Raw genomic sequence first — 14,590 nt, 5'->3', positions numbered from 1 at the left:
CATGTTGCAAAGAGGTCTCCATGAGGCAGAGAGAGGGAGGGATGAAGCATAGTGAGAGAAGGCTGGAGTCAGGCGGGACCTGGCCCTTCAAGGGCATTTGATAGGGTTCTGGGAAGCAAAGTTGGCTGGGCTAGATTTGCATTTCAGAAAAGGACTTCTGGGACTACTGATGTGGCAAAATAGCTAGAGGGAACAAGAGTCCAGGTAGAAAAGCTTTACTACGGTCAAGGCAAAGAAAGGATGAAGGCATGGATTTGGGTGGTTATTAATGAAGAGGGAGAAAAGGACACTGAAGTCAAAATGACAGGACATGGGGAGGGGTTGGATGCAGAAAAGGTGTCAAAGATGATTGCAGAGTAGGTAATTAGTAATCGATAGATAGAAAATGGTGATATCAGAAGCAGGCTTTTTATATTCATTCTACTCTATTTAAATTCATTCCATGCAAAACCAGTGCTTACCAGATGCAAAGCATGGTGGTGGGAATCTAATGGATAGCAACAGGAAAAAAGTATACAAAAAGATATATAACCTCTGTCTTTTATAAGCTCACATTCAAATACAATGTTTCTCATTTCCGATAGTGGAAAGAGAAAAATATCTACATATCCACACACATATATGTATACACACACACAGAGAGATGTATACATACATGTATGTCTGTGTATGTGTAGGAGTACATATATGTATATATAAATTTGAGGTATTTGTATCACATGCACATCTGAATTAAGAACCTGTTGCAAGGGGATTGAGGAAGATAAAGGTAAATAATTAGTGTGGAGGTAAGGGAGAGAAACCAAAAAGTTGCTTGAGACTATGTTCTTAAAAGAAATTAAAATGTTTCAAAAACTATCAGGTCTTCTTCTTCTTTTTTTTTTTTTTTTAAGATTTTATTTATTTATTGGAGAGGGAGAGCACAAGTGGGGAGGAGAGGGAGAAGTAGGCTTCTCTGACGTGGGCTTGATCCCAGGACCCCAGAACCATGACCTGAGACGAAGGCAGACACCCAACCAACTGAGCCACCCAGGCACCCTGAAAACTATCAAGTCTTCTATCTCCACCTTACTGTAGAAGAGATTTATGACACTGGCCCTATTTATCAAATAGAGTCCATAAAAAGAAATTAGGCACTAGTATTCAGCTATATAATCCCTTTTCAATATATGATATATCCCTACAGTCATGCATGAGAATAATCTTATTAATAATAATGATAAATAATAATAATAACAACAGTAATCATCCATGGATAGCAATTTTTTAAAAAAATCACATAATAAGCATAACAACGTAAGTGTAGATTCTATTTAATGTTGTTTGAACATTATGTTTTTACATTTTTTGTTCATTTTTTGAGGGGATTCTAAACTCACAATTTTGTTACCAAGCTGATTCTCTTCATAGCAGACAGAATATGATTCGTTAGCAATTCTGTCAAATATTTGCCAAAGGTAATGGAGGACGGCTTTCCAGTCTTGCCAGGGCATCTTGTGGGTCAGAGCCCTTTCTTTAACAAACTCAACTTGCATATTGATTCTAATAATCTAACCAAACAGACAGGACAATTGCTCATCTGAATTCTTAAGGCTCCTTTCATCACATTTTCCTCATATGATCGTCTTTGCTTGTTTCAGTTTTGTGTGTATTCCTTTTGATTGCTTATTAATGCCTCCTATTCATAGGGATAGTAGTATCTAATCTCTAAGATAGTCTGCAATTGTTGTTTACCATTACTATAATGGTGCAGAGGGTGGAATGTTTGCAATCACTAGAGGTGAAGCTACCATGAAGCTAATGAAACTTACTCTTGAAGATCTCTCACATCCAAGGGTCCTTTAATGTTCTTGGACTTAAATTTGTATTTTTAATATTATGGGTTTTTTTCCCCTTCAAAAATAGCCCCCAAATTTTATGAGTCTTGGGCCGTGGAAAACTTATCTGGCCCTGCTTTTCATTTGTATTATAATAATTAATTTGTTTTCATGCCTTTCTCACAGTATTTTAACTTCATGAGAATAGGAGCTTTTTTTTTTTTTTTCTATTTCTCTACTATCTAGCATTTGGTTCAGTAGGTGCTTGATGAATGAGTAAGTCATGATATTTAGTGGTTGTTTTGGAGCTGACTCTGATGAGTGAGATTTTCTTTTGCATTCATGAATCTTCATTAATGCCAACTTTGTTGCAAAGTTTTTAAAAAAGTAATTATCTTAAGTTACTATATTTTTAAAAAGTTAAAAGTACCTATTTAATTCTAAATTAATTTCCCACTACTGTCAGTATGCACATATTTTGCAAAAAATGCAATCAATCTTCACATGTTACGTTCTTTCATTTTATTTATTTTTTTCTTTTAAGAATTTTCTTGGGGTATTTTCCAAATGGGAATTACTGAGATAAAGGGCATATTTGATTAGCTTTGTAGATTCTAAGAGTGCTTCTAAAAGGTAAGCCTTGCCAAAGAAAAATGTTATGGCACAGGATTGCATTTATTTTAAGCTGTCATTTAATATAAGATCTCCATGTTGTCTTTATTTCTCAAGTTGCTTATTTATAAATCACTCTATTTTTTAGGAGTTGACAAATGTTGACAGATTGACATATGTTGCTTGAGAGCTGCTAAACCCTCTATGATATATACTCTAGGAGCTAAACAATACATAATAAATTAGGAAAATTATACCATGAAGATATGTCATCATTTCTAAATTATACAATTCAGGTTCATATTTTGGTCTTCAAGGAAGCAAAAATATTCTTCTTCCTTTATCCATCCCCTTTTTCTGATCATTTCCAAGGTTTTTTTAAAAGGAAAAAACCAAACCAAACAACAACAACAAAAAACACCACACAAAATCATTTGCCACTTCCTGACCATAGAGATGAATAATTTAAGGACAATCTCAAGCTCTTGAAAAATCTCATAAATATTTTAATTATCAAAGAAACGGACTTTTATTTGGTTAATATTTTACCTAATCATAAATAATGGAATAAAATAACCCTCAAAAAATTAACATTAAATAACATAAAGGATAAAGACACATTTAAACAATGTATTAGTAGAAAAAAAGTTTTGGACTCTGTCATAAATTTTCTGACAATTCAGCTGCAACTGACAACTAAATATGACTCCAGAATCCAAACATAGTCCCAGGAAGCCCTGTCATCCAACTGCCCCTTCATCATCTTTCTTGAATGTTCTTTCAACATTTATCATTGCAATTTTTGTCCTTTTTTCTCTCTAGCGTATCAAACCAAAAAAGAACAATTATTGCATGCTCACTTATACCCAGCTTCCTCCCTTTGTATCCCCTCATTCCTCAGGCCTGAGTATTTCCATAGGAATCCTGCTACTGCTTAGTGGCCACCATGTTTTATTATAAAACTGCAGTATCAACAATCTTTGGTCCTTCATCCTTAGTTTGGAAAAACTGTCCACTAGTACTATAGATTCCTTCAAATGGAAAACTATCACAAAGTTGTAGGCTCTTCCCTTATCCTCATGGCAAAATTAATGTAATAAGGAATTAGTAAGCTGTTTTGAAAAGTAAATCATCTAGACCCAAAACAAAGCTGACTGATAATAATTCCATAGGTATGGGTTTTTACTACTGCCTTCCTGTTTAATTTGGAAAGACCTGAAACTTTTTATTCCAAAATACATTTTTGTTTTATATTCTTCAATTCTAAAATAATGATACATTTGATAACATTTATCTATTGTAAAGCCTGTAAAGGGTCATATATCTTGGAGAAAAAGTACCTTTTTTTGAAAGGGTTCCCCTTTTCTGAATTTTGCTCTTTCCTGCTTGTTGAGCAGTGGCCCCTCCTGGGAAAACAGAGCTATTTCAGCCAACATTCAGATTTCACTTTACATCAGACTCTGTGGAATATTACAGTGCTATTCAGGTTTATTCATAATCTTTCCCCTGATTTCGCTGTTTTTATAGCCTAGCAAAATTGGTATTTCGTGTTTGTTGAAGGGTCATCAGAAGATACTTGGACATCAAACTTTTTCAAAATAAATTATGATGGCATTACTGCTAAAATACCTCTCAGCAGTTCTTATTACCCTGAAGATTAAACAAGAATAAAATTATTATTTTAGGGCTGTTTTAAAATGAATGTTTTTGCCCCCCTCCCTTCCCACATATATAGCAAGGAGGCACCCCAGATTTCATCTTTATTTAAATGGTGGCAATTACAATATATATCGAGAAGTCTGTAAGCATGTAATGCTTCGGTTAGCATGAGCTCCAGAGAAAGGAAAATCAGGAACAAGTCACTTGTAACGAGAAGTAAATTTCATATATGGTTGTTCGTGTTCAGCTCTTCCTGACCACAACCGGAGTCTATCACTGTAAATTAACATTCTAAGTTAGCCACAGCTGTGATATAACTAGGAGGATGTGTTCTTCACATGATTCTGGATCATTCCGTGTGTGGATTACTCTGGCCTCTAACTTTTGTCCTTTGCAGCAGGGTGCCAACGTTTTCTCGATTCACTGCTCCTTAGAATTCTCCACCAGAGGGAGGACAAGGGAAGGAGAAGTAGGTTTCACCCGCAGTTCCGAGGAAAGTTTGAATCCGACAAAGCTAGCGTTAATGAATTAAAGAGCTCTAGCCCAACTCTACCTCTCCCTGCTTGCTTTCTCACTCGGTAGGAACTGACTGACCACCCCCCATCCCCCCAGCTATTGCAGTAATTTGATTGTTGATCGCCTTTTAACCCGGGTTTTATTAGTTCCTTTGAAAATCAAGTTGTAGTGAGAGAGAGAGTTTAGGACACCCTCTCTGAAGAGGTTAGATTATAGCTATTTATTTTTTAAAAAGCTAACGATGAGGGGTGCCTGGGTGGCTCAGTCGTTAAGCGTCTGCCTTCCGCTCAGGTCATGATCCCAGGGTATTGGGATCGAGCCCCACATGGGGCAGGAAGCCTGCTTCTCCCTCTCCCGCTCCCCCTGCTTGTGTTCCTGCTCTCGCTCTCTGTCAAATAAATAAATAAAATCTTAAAATAAAAACTAACGATTTGAATTATGACAGGCACGTTGTTCAACACACGAAGGCAGGATACACACACATTCAAGGAGCAAATCTGGGAAGACAGTGCGATCTGACCATCTTTAAGGTTCTCTGAGCCCTTCCTGTGTACCAGGAACAGTCTTACACTCAAATTCCTTGCACACAGTTTGTCTTTGCCCTACGCGCGTGCGGGACTTTCACTAAAGTAAGAAAGGAATGAACCCCAAACTCTGGAAAAACTGCGAAAGTTCCTCTCCTTCCCGAGGGTTCCAGAGCCTTAATGGAGGTGGGGGGGCAGGTGTCAGAATTCCGAACGTTTTTCTCCAACGTCTCTCCGCATTGAGGGGAACGGCGGAGCCCTTCGGGGCTTCCTGGCAGCGGAGGAGGGCGAGGAGTCCCTGGGTCCCTTCCTCGGTCTTTGAATCTCCCGGGGCCGCTCGGTTCGCTTCCCGGGACCGCAGCGGCGGTGCTGCCGGCGGCGGCGCCTCCGTGCAGCTTCCAGCGACCCCTGTCGGGGGTTCCCGGCAGCCGCTCCGCGCGCCGCCGCCCCCCGCCCGGCCAGGCTCGGGGAGGGAAAGGGGCTGCGCCCGGGAGCGCCGAGCCCAGGCTCCTCCCGGTGGCGTGTCCGCGCCTCGGGGTGGGGGTGTGGTGGGGAAGAGGGAGGGGGCGAGGCAAGGGGAGGGGGAGAAGGAGGCGCCAGTCTCCAACCTGCGGGCGGGAGGTGGGTGGCTGTGGGGCAATTGAAAAAGAGCCGGCGAGGAGTTCCCCAAAACTTGTCGGAACTCCGGGCTCGCGCGGAGGGCAGGAGCTGAGCGGCGGCGGCTGCCTGGGCGATGGGAGCGCGGGCAGGACGGTGAACGTCTCTCCCTCCTCGGGCTGCGAGCGCGCCGGACGGACGCCACCACCGGAGCCGACAGCGGCGGGACGCAGCGCGGCGGGAACCGAGGACTTCCCTGGGCGACAGGAGCAACCCCGAGAGCGAGGGCGACCGGCTGAAGGAGCGACCGCCAGCCCCAGGTGGCCCGCACCGCACGCCGCGTCCGCGCCGCTCCCCACAGGCGACAGGAGACGCCCCCGCGCCGCGCCAGTGCCGCAGCTCGGCCGCGCGCTCTCCCCCTCGAGGGACAAACTTTTCCCAAACCCGATCCAAGCCCTCGGACCAAACTTGTGGCGCGTCGCCTTCGCCAGGAGCGGTCCGCGTAGAGCGTGCATTTCTCGGGCGAGATGTCCGAGCGCAAAGAAGGCAGAGGCAAGGGGAAGGGCAAGAAGGACCGAGGCTCCGGCAAGAAGCCCGCGCTCCCGGCGGGCGGCCCGAGCCCAGGTGAGTGCGCAGCGCGGCCCGGCTCCACGATCCTCTTCCTCCTCCTCCGCTGCGGTCGCCTCTCCCTCGTCCGCCCGCGCCCTACGCTCGGGGCGCCTGGCGCTGCTCCCGGGCGTCCGCTGAGCCGGGAGATTCTCGCCCTCGGTGGTGCCGCACCTCACCTGGGCGCCCAGCCCCACCCGGGTGCCCGCACCCCGCGCGTAGGGTTGGGGGCGGCAGGCGCGCCCCACGCCCTCCGAGCGTCCAGGTCGCGTAGCGCTCCCTGGCTAGGCCTTTTCCTAGAACCCCGCAGCTGAGCCCAGCCCGGGAGCCGGACCGGAGTGCGGGAGCCGAGGTTGGGTGCGCGTTCCTTCGGCGCCAGGAGGGCTTTGCACGGGCCCCGTCTGCCCTCTAGCGAGAAAAGCGGGAACGGGTCTCCACTTGGCGTGCCTGGTTTGGAAGAGCCGGGTGGTCGAGAGAGGCCCCGGGAGCGGGTGCGCGGCGGGGCTTGGGGCGAGCGGTGTGCAGGGTCGCGGTGTGTGCGTACGTTCACCCTAATTCAGCCCTGAGATATTGGACCTCGGATCAGTTGAGAGGGATTCCTAGAGGTCAGCGAAGCAGATAAAATCTAGCCCAGTGCCAGGAACCAGGTCGGCTCCAAATGAGTTCTCAAACTTTAAATTTAGCAGTTCTGTTTTTCAGGACCTCCTTGATAAATGTGGTTAATTTATGTTCCCAAGAGGTTCCGAAAAGCAAAGTTCATCTAAAATTTTGAACCCAGTTGCTTACTGGTTATATAACAGAATGAAATGGCAATGGAGGCTTTCTAGAGACAAATCTTGTATTTAAAATCAGAACACGGATGTGACTGACAGTTTCACCTTAGATTTCCCTAAGAAGAGCTGATCCTTTAGATATTGTCTTGAATAGAGCAAGCATCCCGAATAAATACTTGCTTATGAGTGAGTGAAGAAGATGCTTAAAAAAGGAGAGGAGAGGGTGACGTGTAAGGGCTTTTTTTCCCCCCTGTCTCTGCAATTCCCAGTTGTTAATTGATCCAGATCCCTTAAGTCACTTAAAGCATCCCCCAACACATTTTATAAAGCACTTCTGAAAATTTAATTCACTGGCTCTAGCACTTGGTAATACTGTGGCTGAGAAGATAAGCAGAAAAATTTGTCTGTTCCTTGTAGGAAGAAAACAAGATTTGCTTAGTCCTCTTATTGGCATCACTGATAGCATTTCAGAACCTGACTTACTGGCAGGGACCTTCCACAGGTTTTGAGCAAAACAGAAATTGAACAAAGAGTAATTGTTTGGCCACTGACCATTCCTGTGCATGCTTGTATAATAAGATACTGCTGATCAGATTCACCTTATTTACTTCAGGAGGGCATATTGAGATTGTCTTTACTTTTACCCTGTGTTTGGAGACAAGGTATGAAATGGGGAGCCGAATTAGCAACCTCTGTAAGTGACTTTATCTGCTGTCCTTTCAAAAGTCATCGTGGTAAATTAAAGAGACCTTGGACGGAACCCAAACTGTAAAGTTGTAGAGTTATTTGTGGGGACCTTTAGGTGTTCCCCTGTCCTGCCCATGAACTCTGCCTTCAGAAGTTTCTGTGGTCCTCTGTAGGTGGTCTGATGAATTAAGGAGGGGCATTGGTTTGAAGTGGCATCCTTTTTAGGTAACAGGTTTGCGTTTTGTCAAGGGTTTATAGCAGCAGGGCCTTAGCATAGACATTTCAGATAAGCAGGTAGATTTAAGAGCAAGCAGGCATTTCTGTGTCCTGCAGATCTTATCTATGAGGTTGACAACCTAATGTTCTCCTTTGACACTGAGTTCAAGAGCTTCCTCAGTGACTCTCATTCTGCGTTCTAGTCCACAGTTGTGATTTCCTCTAAACCAGATAGATTGGCATCTATAAGTGACGTTCTCTTTACAGTCTTCCTGGAAAATTGAGGTGAACTTGGCTCTAGGTTTGTTTTTAGTATATTTATCTCCCTTTTCCATCAGGTAGTCCTCATCTTTGCGGAGGAACCTTTCACCTCTTCCAGGGCACCTTGGAGGGAGGTAAAAAGTTCTATAAATCATATAAACCACTTAAGAATATTGATTCTTCATTTGATTTGAAAAGAGTGGTCAACTCGAAACCAGCCCTGTGTAAAAGCACCAATAGTATTGCTTTGAAATCAGTGTTTCTCTCCTTGTCATTTTCCTTATAATGGTGAGTGCCGGTGTACTTGTCCTTATCTTAGGGGAATAAGTAACTGATAGCCATGATGGCTTGTGGGAAAAACTCACACCCTTTTTTCAACTGTCTTTGCACTCAAGTTCTCAGGCATCCTCCAAAGAATGACTGCTGGTGCCATGACTGTAGTGTTGCCACTTGACATACCAGCCCCGATGAGGACCCAGGAGCTCCCCATCTGTTCAAGAGCTCCTATGGTAGTGCCCTGCGGTCCCACGTTTCACCCCTTGCGTAAAGCAGCCACTGAAACTGCATGTGCTGGATGATGCACTTGCAACCAGCCAGCCTCTCTTTGGACGTTACAACATTACTTCACGACAGTCGGGGGAAATATAATGCTGAGATAACAGCCTCTCGGCCCTGCTGTGCGCTCTATTATATGCAGAGGCATAAACACATCTGTTGGAGGGAAATTTTCAGGGGAAAAAGGCTTCTTTAACTTTCATATGACATGTGTGACTGATATGTGATACCTACATGGCTATGTTTCATAGCATCCACATTTTTATACAATTAAGTGAATATTGAATTGCACACTATTGGGGCTGCAGATGTTCAACAGAATTATCTACTCCATAATAATGGCTCTAATAGGTCCCAAGCCCTTGGGCTCATTGGTTCCTCTTCTTTGCTCAAAATAAGCAACCTCAGCAAATCCTGGGCTTTGTAACACGGATCCATGTAGTACCAGGGGTCCTGTAATATCCTGGGCCTCCTAGATTCTAGACCTCCCATATCCACCCTATTCTAATTGACTTAGCTCAGCAAACTTCCTACCGAAGCCCCAGTTAGAAAACCAGAGTTTTTGTTTTGTTTTGTTTGCTTTGGTCTTTGGCTCTGAACTTCCTTTATGAATTTCCATTTGCTGGTATGTTTTTCTTCCATAAAACACCACAAAGGATTTTTTTTCTCCCCCCCCCTTTTTTTTTTTAAAAAATAACCTGGAACAAATTCATTATCAACCTAAGCTGTGTTCTAGAACTATTGGGTCTTCAATCGTGGTAGAAGGGGCATTTGTGACTACAGGTGAAACTTAGTATACCAAATGGGGAGCAATGGTCCATGTGCTCTCTGGATGACATCACCCACCTGTTTCTTTAAGTGGCTTCCCAGACTGAAGTGCTTGTAAACATTCTTGGATGTAAAGTGTGCTGTCACTAACAGGGCATTGTGTGTTTACAGAGCGGGAGGAATGTCCAGTGATCTGTTTCAACCTGGTTACTTCTGGCCACTTACCTTCTGTAACTATTCAAAACATTAAATCTTATTCATAGGATGAAATAGGATTTCTTTTGAAGAATTATTTTGAAGCAGAAAGAGTGGGAGAAATTTGGGATTCTATTCTCATACTTACGGAATGATAAAGTAATAACTGATGGAAGAATGAGAAGAAAAATAAATATATATAAATAACCAGAAAACATTGAACGAGTATGAGAATAGGGAATACCTTATACATGCCAGGTACTCTACTGGATGCTTTTATATTTTTTAATAAGGGAGCTAATATTTATTGAATATCATAGCATGTTCCAGGCAGGGTAAGAGATACTTTGTGTATTTTGTCACTTGTCCTTTAGGAAGTGCAAAAATGCCTCGCTGTCGGACAGCAAGGAGCGGGATGCCTAGTTCTTAGCTCTATAAGCCAGATTGCCTGGGTTTAAATCCTAGCGCTACCGTTCCTTAATGGTTTTATGAGAAAGTTACTTAATCTCTCTATGCCTAAATTTCCTTATTTGTAAAAATTGCATAATAATATTATTACTATCATGAAGTTATTATGAGGCTTAAGTGAGATGATCCATGGAAACACTGTAAACAGTGACCAACACTTAGTAAGTGCCCAATAAATGTTCGCTCTGCTTATAAAATTACTTCAGAAGCAAATTGTCTGTGTTTTTGCAAAGGTATTTGACATCATTTTCAAAATTTACCTTTTATGGTAAAAAAATAATTCCAAACCGGCTTTAGATTAGAGTGAGTATAAATATTAATATCTACTCCCTGTAAATATAGAGAAAAGGGGATAAATATGTCAAATACGATAACTGCACATATGTATGATGAAAACGGTCCTGAATTCAGTCTAAATATTGAAAGTAGAGTGAGGTGCAACATAATTTTATCTCTGGCAGAAAAACGTTGAGGTTTCAAGCTATGAGAAGATTTTGAAACATGACTCCTTTTCTGGCAACACTTAAAGAGTTGACGCTCAGACCTCACTTTATTATATAGAATGCATAATCTTCTCTTTGGGGACTAGTACAAATTGTAGCAATTGAAAAGGAGAGTGTGTATGAACATTTTCTTTGTTATCTTTTTATCAAATGTAACAGTGTATTGCCAGCGAAGATCCCAGAATTGAATGCAGGTGTTTCTAAATATAAATAAATAACGAACATAGGAAATCCATACTCCTCACTATTTGTTTTCTCCCCTCCTCACCAGAAGAGCTGTATGTAGTGTTTCAAGTTCCAGGAGTGTGATGCTTCCCAAATCCGTATTTTATTAACATTCTCGAAGTAACAAGTTAAATTTGGCATTAACAAAGCCCTGATAGTTTAGCACATTCTGTTAGGACAGAAGAAAACAAACTGAATGTCAGTAGTTGGGGTGAGTGATTTTATTTGCTCAAAGAGACAAGTGAATGGACTTCTCATATTTTAGTTAACCCTAGGGCTTTCCCCTTCATAAACAGAAAATAAAATAAAAAAAAAATTCAGGTGGTATTGGCCTAAAAGCTGATTTATTTTAACCAGAGGAAAATATTCTATAAGGTACATAAAAATGGAATTTCTCCAGAAGCACAAGTGATGTTTTGGATCCATCCTAATCCTACACATCTTAATCGTAATCCTGTGCATGTGTCCTTGTAGGAGTTTTAATAGATTCTTTAAAAAGTGAGCTACCAAGATGCCAATAGATGTCAGTGTTTGTTGCTTTAGAAAAAGTAAGGTGTTAGAAAAAAAAAAAAAAGACAGCTTAATTTGTTCTCAGTTTTAATAAGCTAAAGCTGGCTACTCTGAGAAGTTTGATGAGTATTAGGACCCTGGATAACCTTGCATACTTTGTTAAAGAAAATGTCATATTTCCACATTCCGCTCTTCTATTAAAAGATGCCTCTGCAATAAATTCCTGAAAGAATTCAGAATGTAGGCTGAAAATACACGAATCAGCACATTTTTTTTTCTTTTTTAAAACGAAGACACAATTGTTCAAGAATGTGGTGAATGTGCTTACGTCTTGTATGTCTTTTGCATTATTCAAACTAGAAATTAAATTATGCATGCATCTTATATCACCTTGATTAAGATTGAACACATACATTTTCGAGTCCAGCTCAAGTGAGATCTGTGGGCTGTGGCCCCTGGAAGGCCAACGGCGACCAGAATTTTCTTCTTTCAATGTCTTTTACCGGTGTCACTTTTCTGTGGCCTCCAGAGGGTGCTCCAGGAGCATCACACTGCTAGTCCCCAAAGAATGACTCCTTTTTGTTTTTCTTAAGTTACTTTGATATTCTGGGCAATCTGTGGGGAAGAGGGAGGGCCCTGATTTCATCAGAGTTAGCTGCCTCAACTGGCGTTCGTTTTCCAGCGAGACCAAATAGCCTGAATTCGCTAGGAACTCTGAATGGGAACATTCTGATGCACCCTTCTGATGGTGACGATGCCGTTGTCACTTGCAGGGGGATGTCTGTGAAATTAACTTTCAGCAGCACTTTTTCCTCAGAGAACCTAGCATCTCACAAGCACCTTTCAGTTGCCCCTTACAGCAATTCCTTTTGAATAAGTTCAGAGACCTCAAAGCGATTTAGTCATATTTAAAAAGGTTCCCTATGTAGGCATCTGCCTTTGGCTCAGGTCATGATCCCAGGGTCCTGGGATTCAGTCTGGCATCAGGCCCCCTGCTCAGCGGGGAGTCTGCTTCTCCCTCTACCCTTCCCCCCTCCTCATGATCTTTCTCTCTCTCTCACTCTCTCAAATAAATAAATAAGATCTTAAAAAAAAAAAAGCAAAACGTTCCCTTTGGCATTGGAAAAATGATACATGAAAGCACCAAATTGAACAAAGGATTTTTACTAACACATTTGCTTTCATTTCTTCACACTCTTTCCTCAGCTCCTAGCTAAAATTATTTAAGAAGCCTTCTTCAATTGAGGTACACATTTTTGAAAATAGGTATGAAAGATTAAATCCGTTGGATCATGGGCTAATGTTGTAAAATCGTCACCTAGTCCCTGTTACTTGCTCACGATTGATCCCACCCAGCAAGTGTCATCTTCAACCAGGAGCTGCTCCCATTATGTTACTCCCTTGCCCTTTTGAAGTGTAGTATTGTTCATCGTGTTTCTTAGACAAGAAAGGTATTACTGGGGCACCTGGTGGTTTAGTTGGTTAAGTGGCCGACTCTTGATTTTGGCTCAGGTCATGATCTCAGGGTCATGAGATCGAGTCCTGTGTTGGGCTCCGTGCTGGGCATGGAGCCTGCTTAAGATTCTCTCTCCCTCTCCCTCCCCACGTGCATGCACTCTCTCTTTAAAACAAACAAAAAAAAGGTATTACTAATGGGAAGTAGCCTTTGCTCTGCCACCGTGTCCCAAACCTTTCATTCCACAGCTTCAACAGGCAGGCAGCTGGCTCCTTGGGCAGCTGCTGAGTTTAAGTTTCACTGATGTGAGAGTCAGGGAATGTTTTATTAGGTTGAACCATATGAAATTGTCAATTTTGTGGGTCATACGTGACTGACTATATAGTTTAGTATTTGGATTCTCTTTTAGTAGTTTGGCTTTATGCTTTATGTGTTATTTTAAATAACATAGTAGAGACAACTTTGAAAGAATTCTTACAAGTTTTGGTAATTAAAAGAGGTTAAAAGTCATATACAAAGGAATCTGGGCTAGGAAATCATTGAACCAGTAGCATTTTTCTCCAATAAATAGATCAAGTCATAGGATATCCATATGAAACGAATTTGGCATAAAGTCAGAGTATCAGGGCAACTAGCATTTCCCCTTGGAGAGAAGAGTAGCGCGTTTCTACTATGACATAGAACTTTTATTTTATTTGACCTGTTAGAAAACCGTTATCTTGCTTTCTCTTACCCGCCCTATTTCTACAGAGATTACAGAGATGTGAGAAGGAAATATTAGTGAGTGGCGAATAATCCTGGCTTTATTTTATGAGATAATATGACAACAAAATCTTTGTTCAGCTTCATAGTAGTAGAGCAACACGATTTTTCTAGTATTTTAAATAACTGAATTTTATTGTCAAGTGAAAATGCATCTCATTATGAATGGCCTATATTGCTTTATAAGTAAGGTTAAATTTAGATAAAGCTGGTTTTTTAAAAGTGTGTATATTTGTGTTTGTGACTGTAAGTCATCTGTTGTTATATATAACGGCGTAGTTGTAGAGACAAATTGCAATTTTAAAGGTTATGGCAGCTCTTTAGCTATTCTGTCCTGAATCTAAAACCAATCTTTAAAAGGAAATGTCTGAATTCCAATTTGGAATGATTTTTTTTTTCCAGAACACATAAATCTTACAAATACAGTGAAATGTTTTGCATACCGAATGTCTTAAATTTAAGGACTCCAGAATTGAAACTTGAAATTCCTATGCATTTTGTGGTTTTTTCAAAACATAGAATTCAACCTTACATAAAAAGTTTGAATATTAATTATACATAGAAACATTTCTCTATTAATGCCCTGAGGTTTTATAACTTAAAGTCTTTTTAGCTGTGTAGTAGGTCATTTATTTAGGAATTTTCATTGATATATATTAGGAAATCACACTTATATGTGAGCTGATAAGAAATGCATCCAAAAATCAAAGAAGAAAAGAAGTGAGGGAGATAGTCAGCAAATATTTAAAGGAAAACAAATGTTCATGAGAAGAGAGCTTTCTTCTATGGAGATAAATGTATGTGTTGCTATTTAATGTTTAGAAATACGTGTTTTGTGAATTGAATGTTCTTTCTATTCTTAAGTTTATCAGGACTTAGA

The 14,590-nt window shown here is 41.4% G+C and overlaps 1 protein-coding gene across 10 annotated transcripts in view; it reads left to right on the top strand.

Annotated features, from left to right (window-relative positions):
* NRG1 (neuregulin 1) overlaps nucleotides 1–14,590 on the top strand; it is a 1,097,062-nt gene that overhangs the window by 873,479 nt on the left and 208,993 nt on the right. For 4 of the 10 annotated variants that reach the window (XM_036082007.2, XM_036082005.2, XM_036082006.2 and 1 more), the window contains exon 1: nucleotides 6,120–6,349. The exons of the other annotated variants lie outside the window; for them this stretch is intronic. In XM_036082007.2, coding sequence (XP_035937900.1) covers nucleotides 6,253–6,349 — 97 coding nt within the window. In that variant the 5' untranslated portion in view covers nucleotides 6,120–6,252. Of the gene's footprint in view, nucleotides 1–6,119; nucleotides 6,350–14,590 lie in introns of those variants that run through there. 10 annotated transcript variants of the gene reach the window in all.

Source organism: Halichoerus grypus, chromosome 3, assembly GCF_964656455.1.
Source record: "Halichoerus grypus chromosome 3, mHalGry1.hap1.1, whole genome shotgun sequence".
In the NCBI taxonomy this organism is placed as follows: domain Eukaryota; kingdom Metazoa; phylum Chordata; class Mammalia; order Carnivora; family Phocidae; genus Halichoerus; species Halichoerus grypus.
Note: the sequence above shows the minus strand (reverse complement) of the source record. Positions and strands in the feature narration are given on the sequence as shown.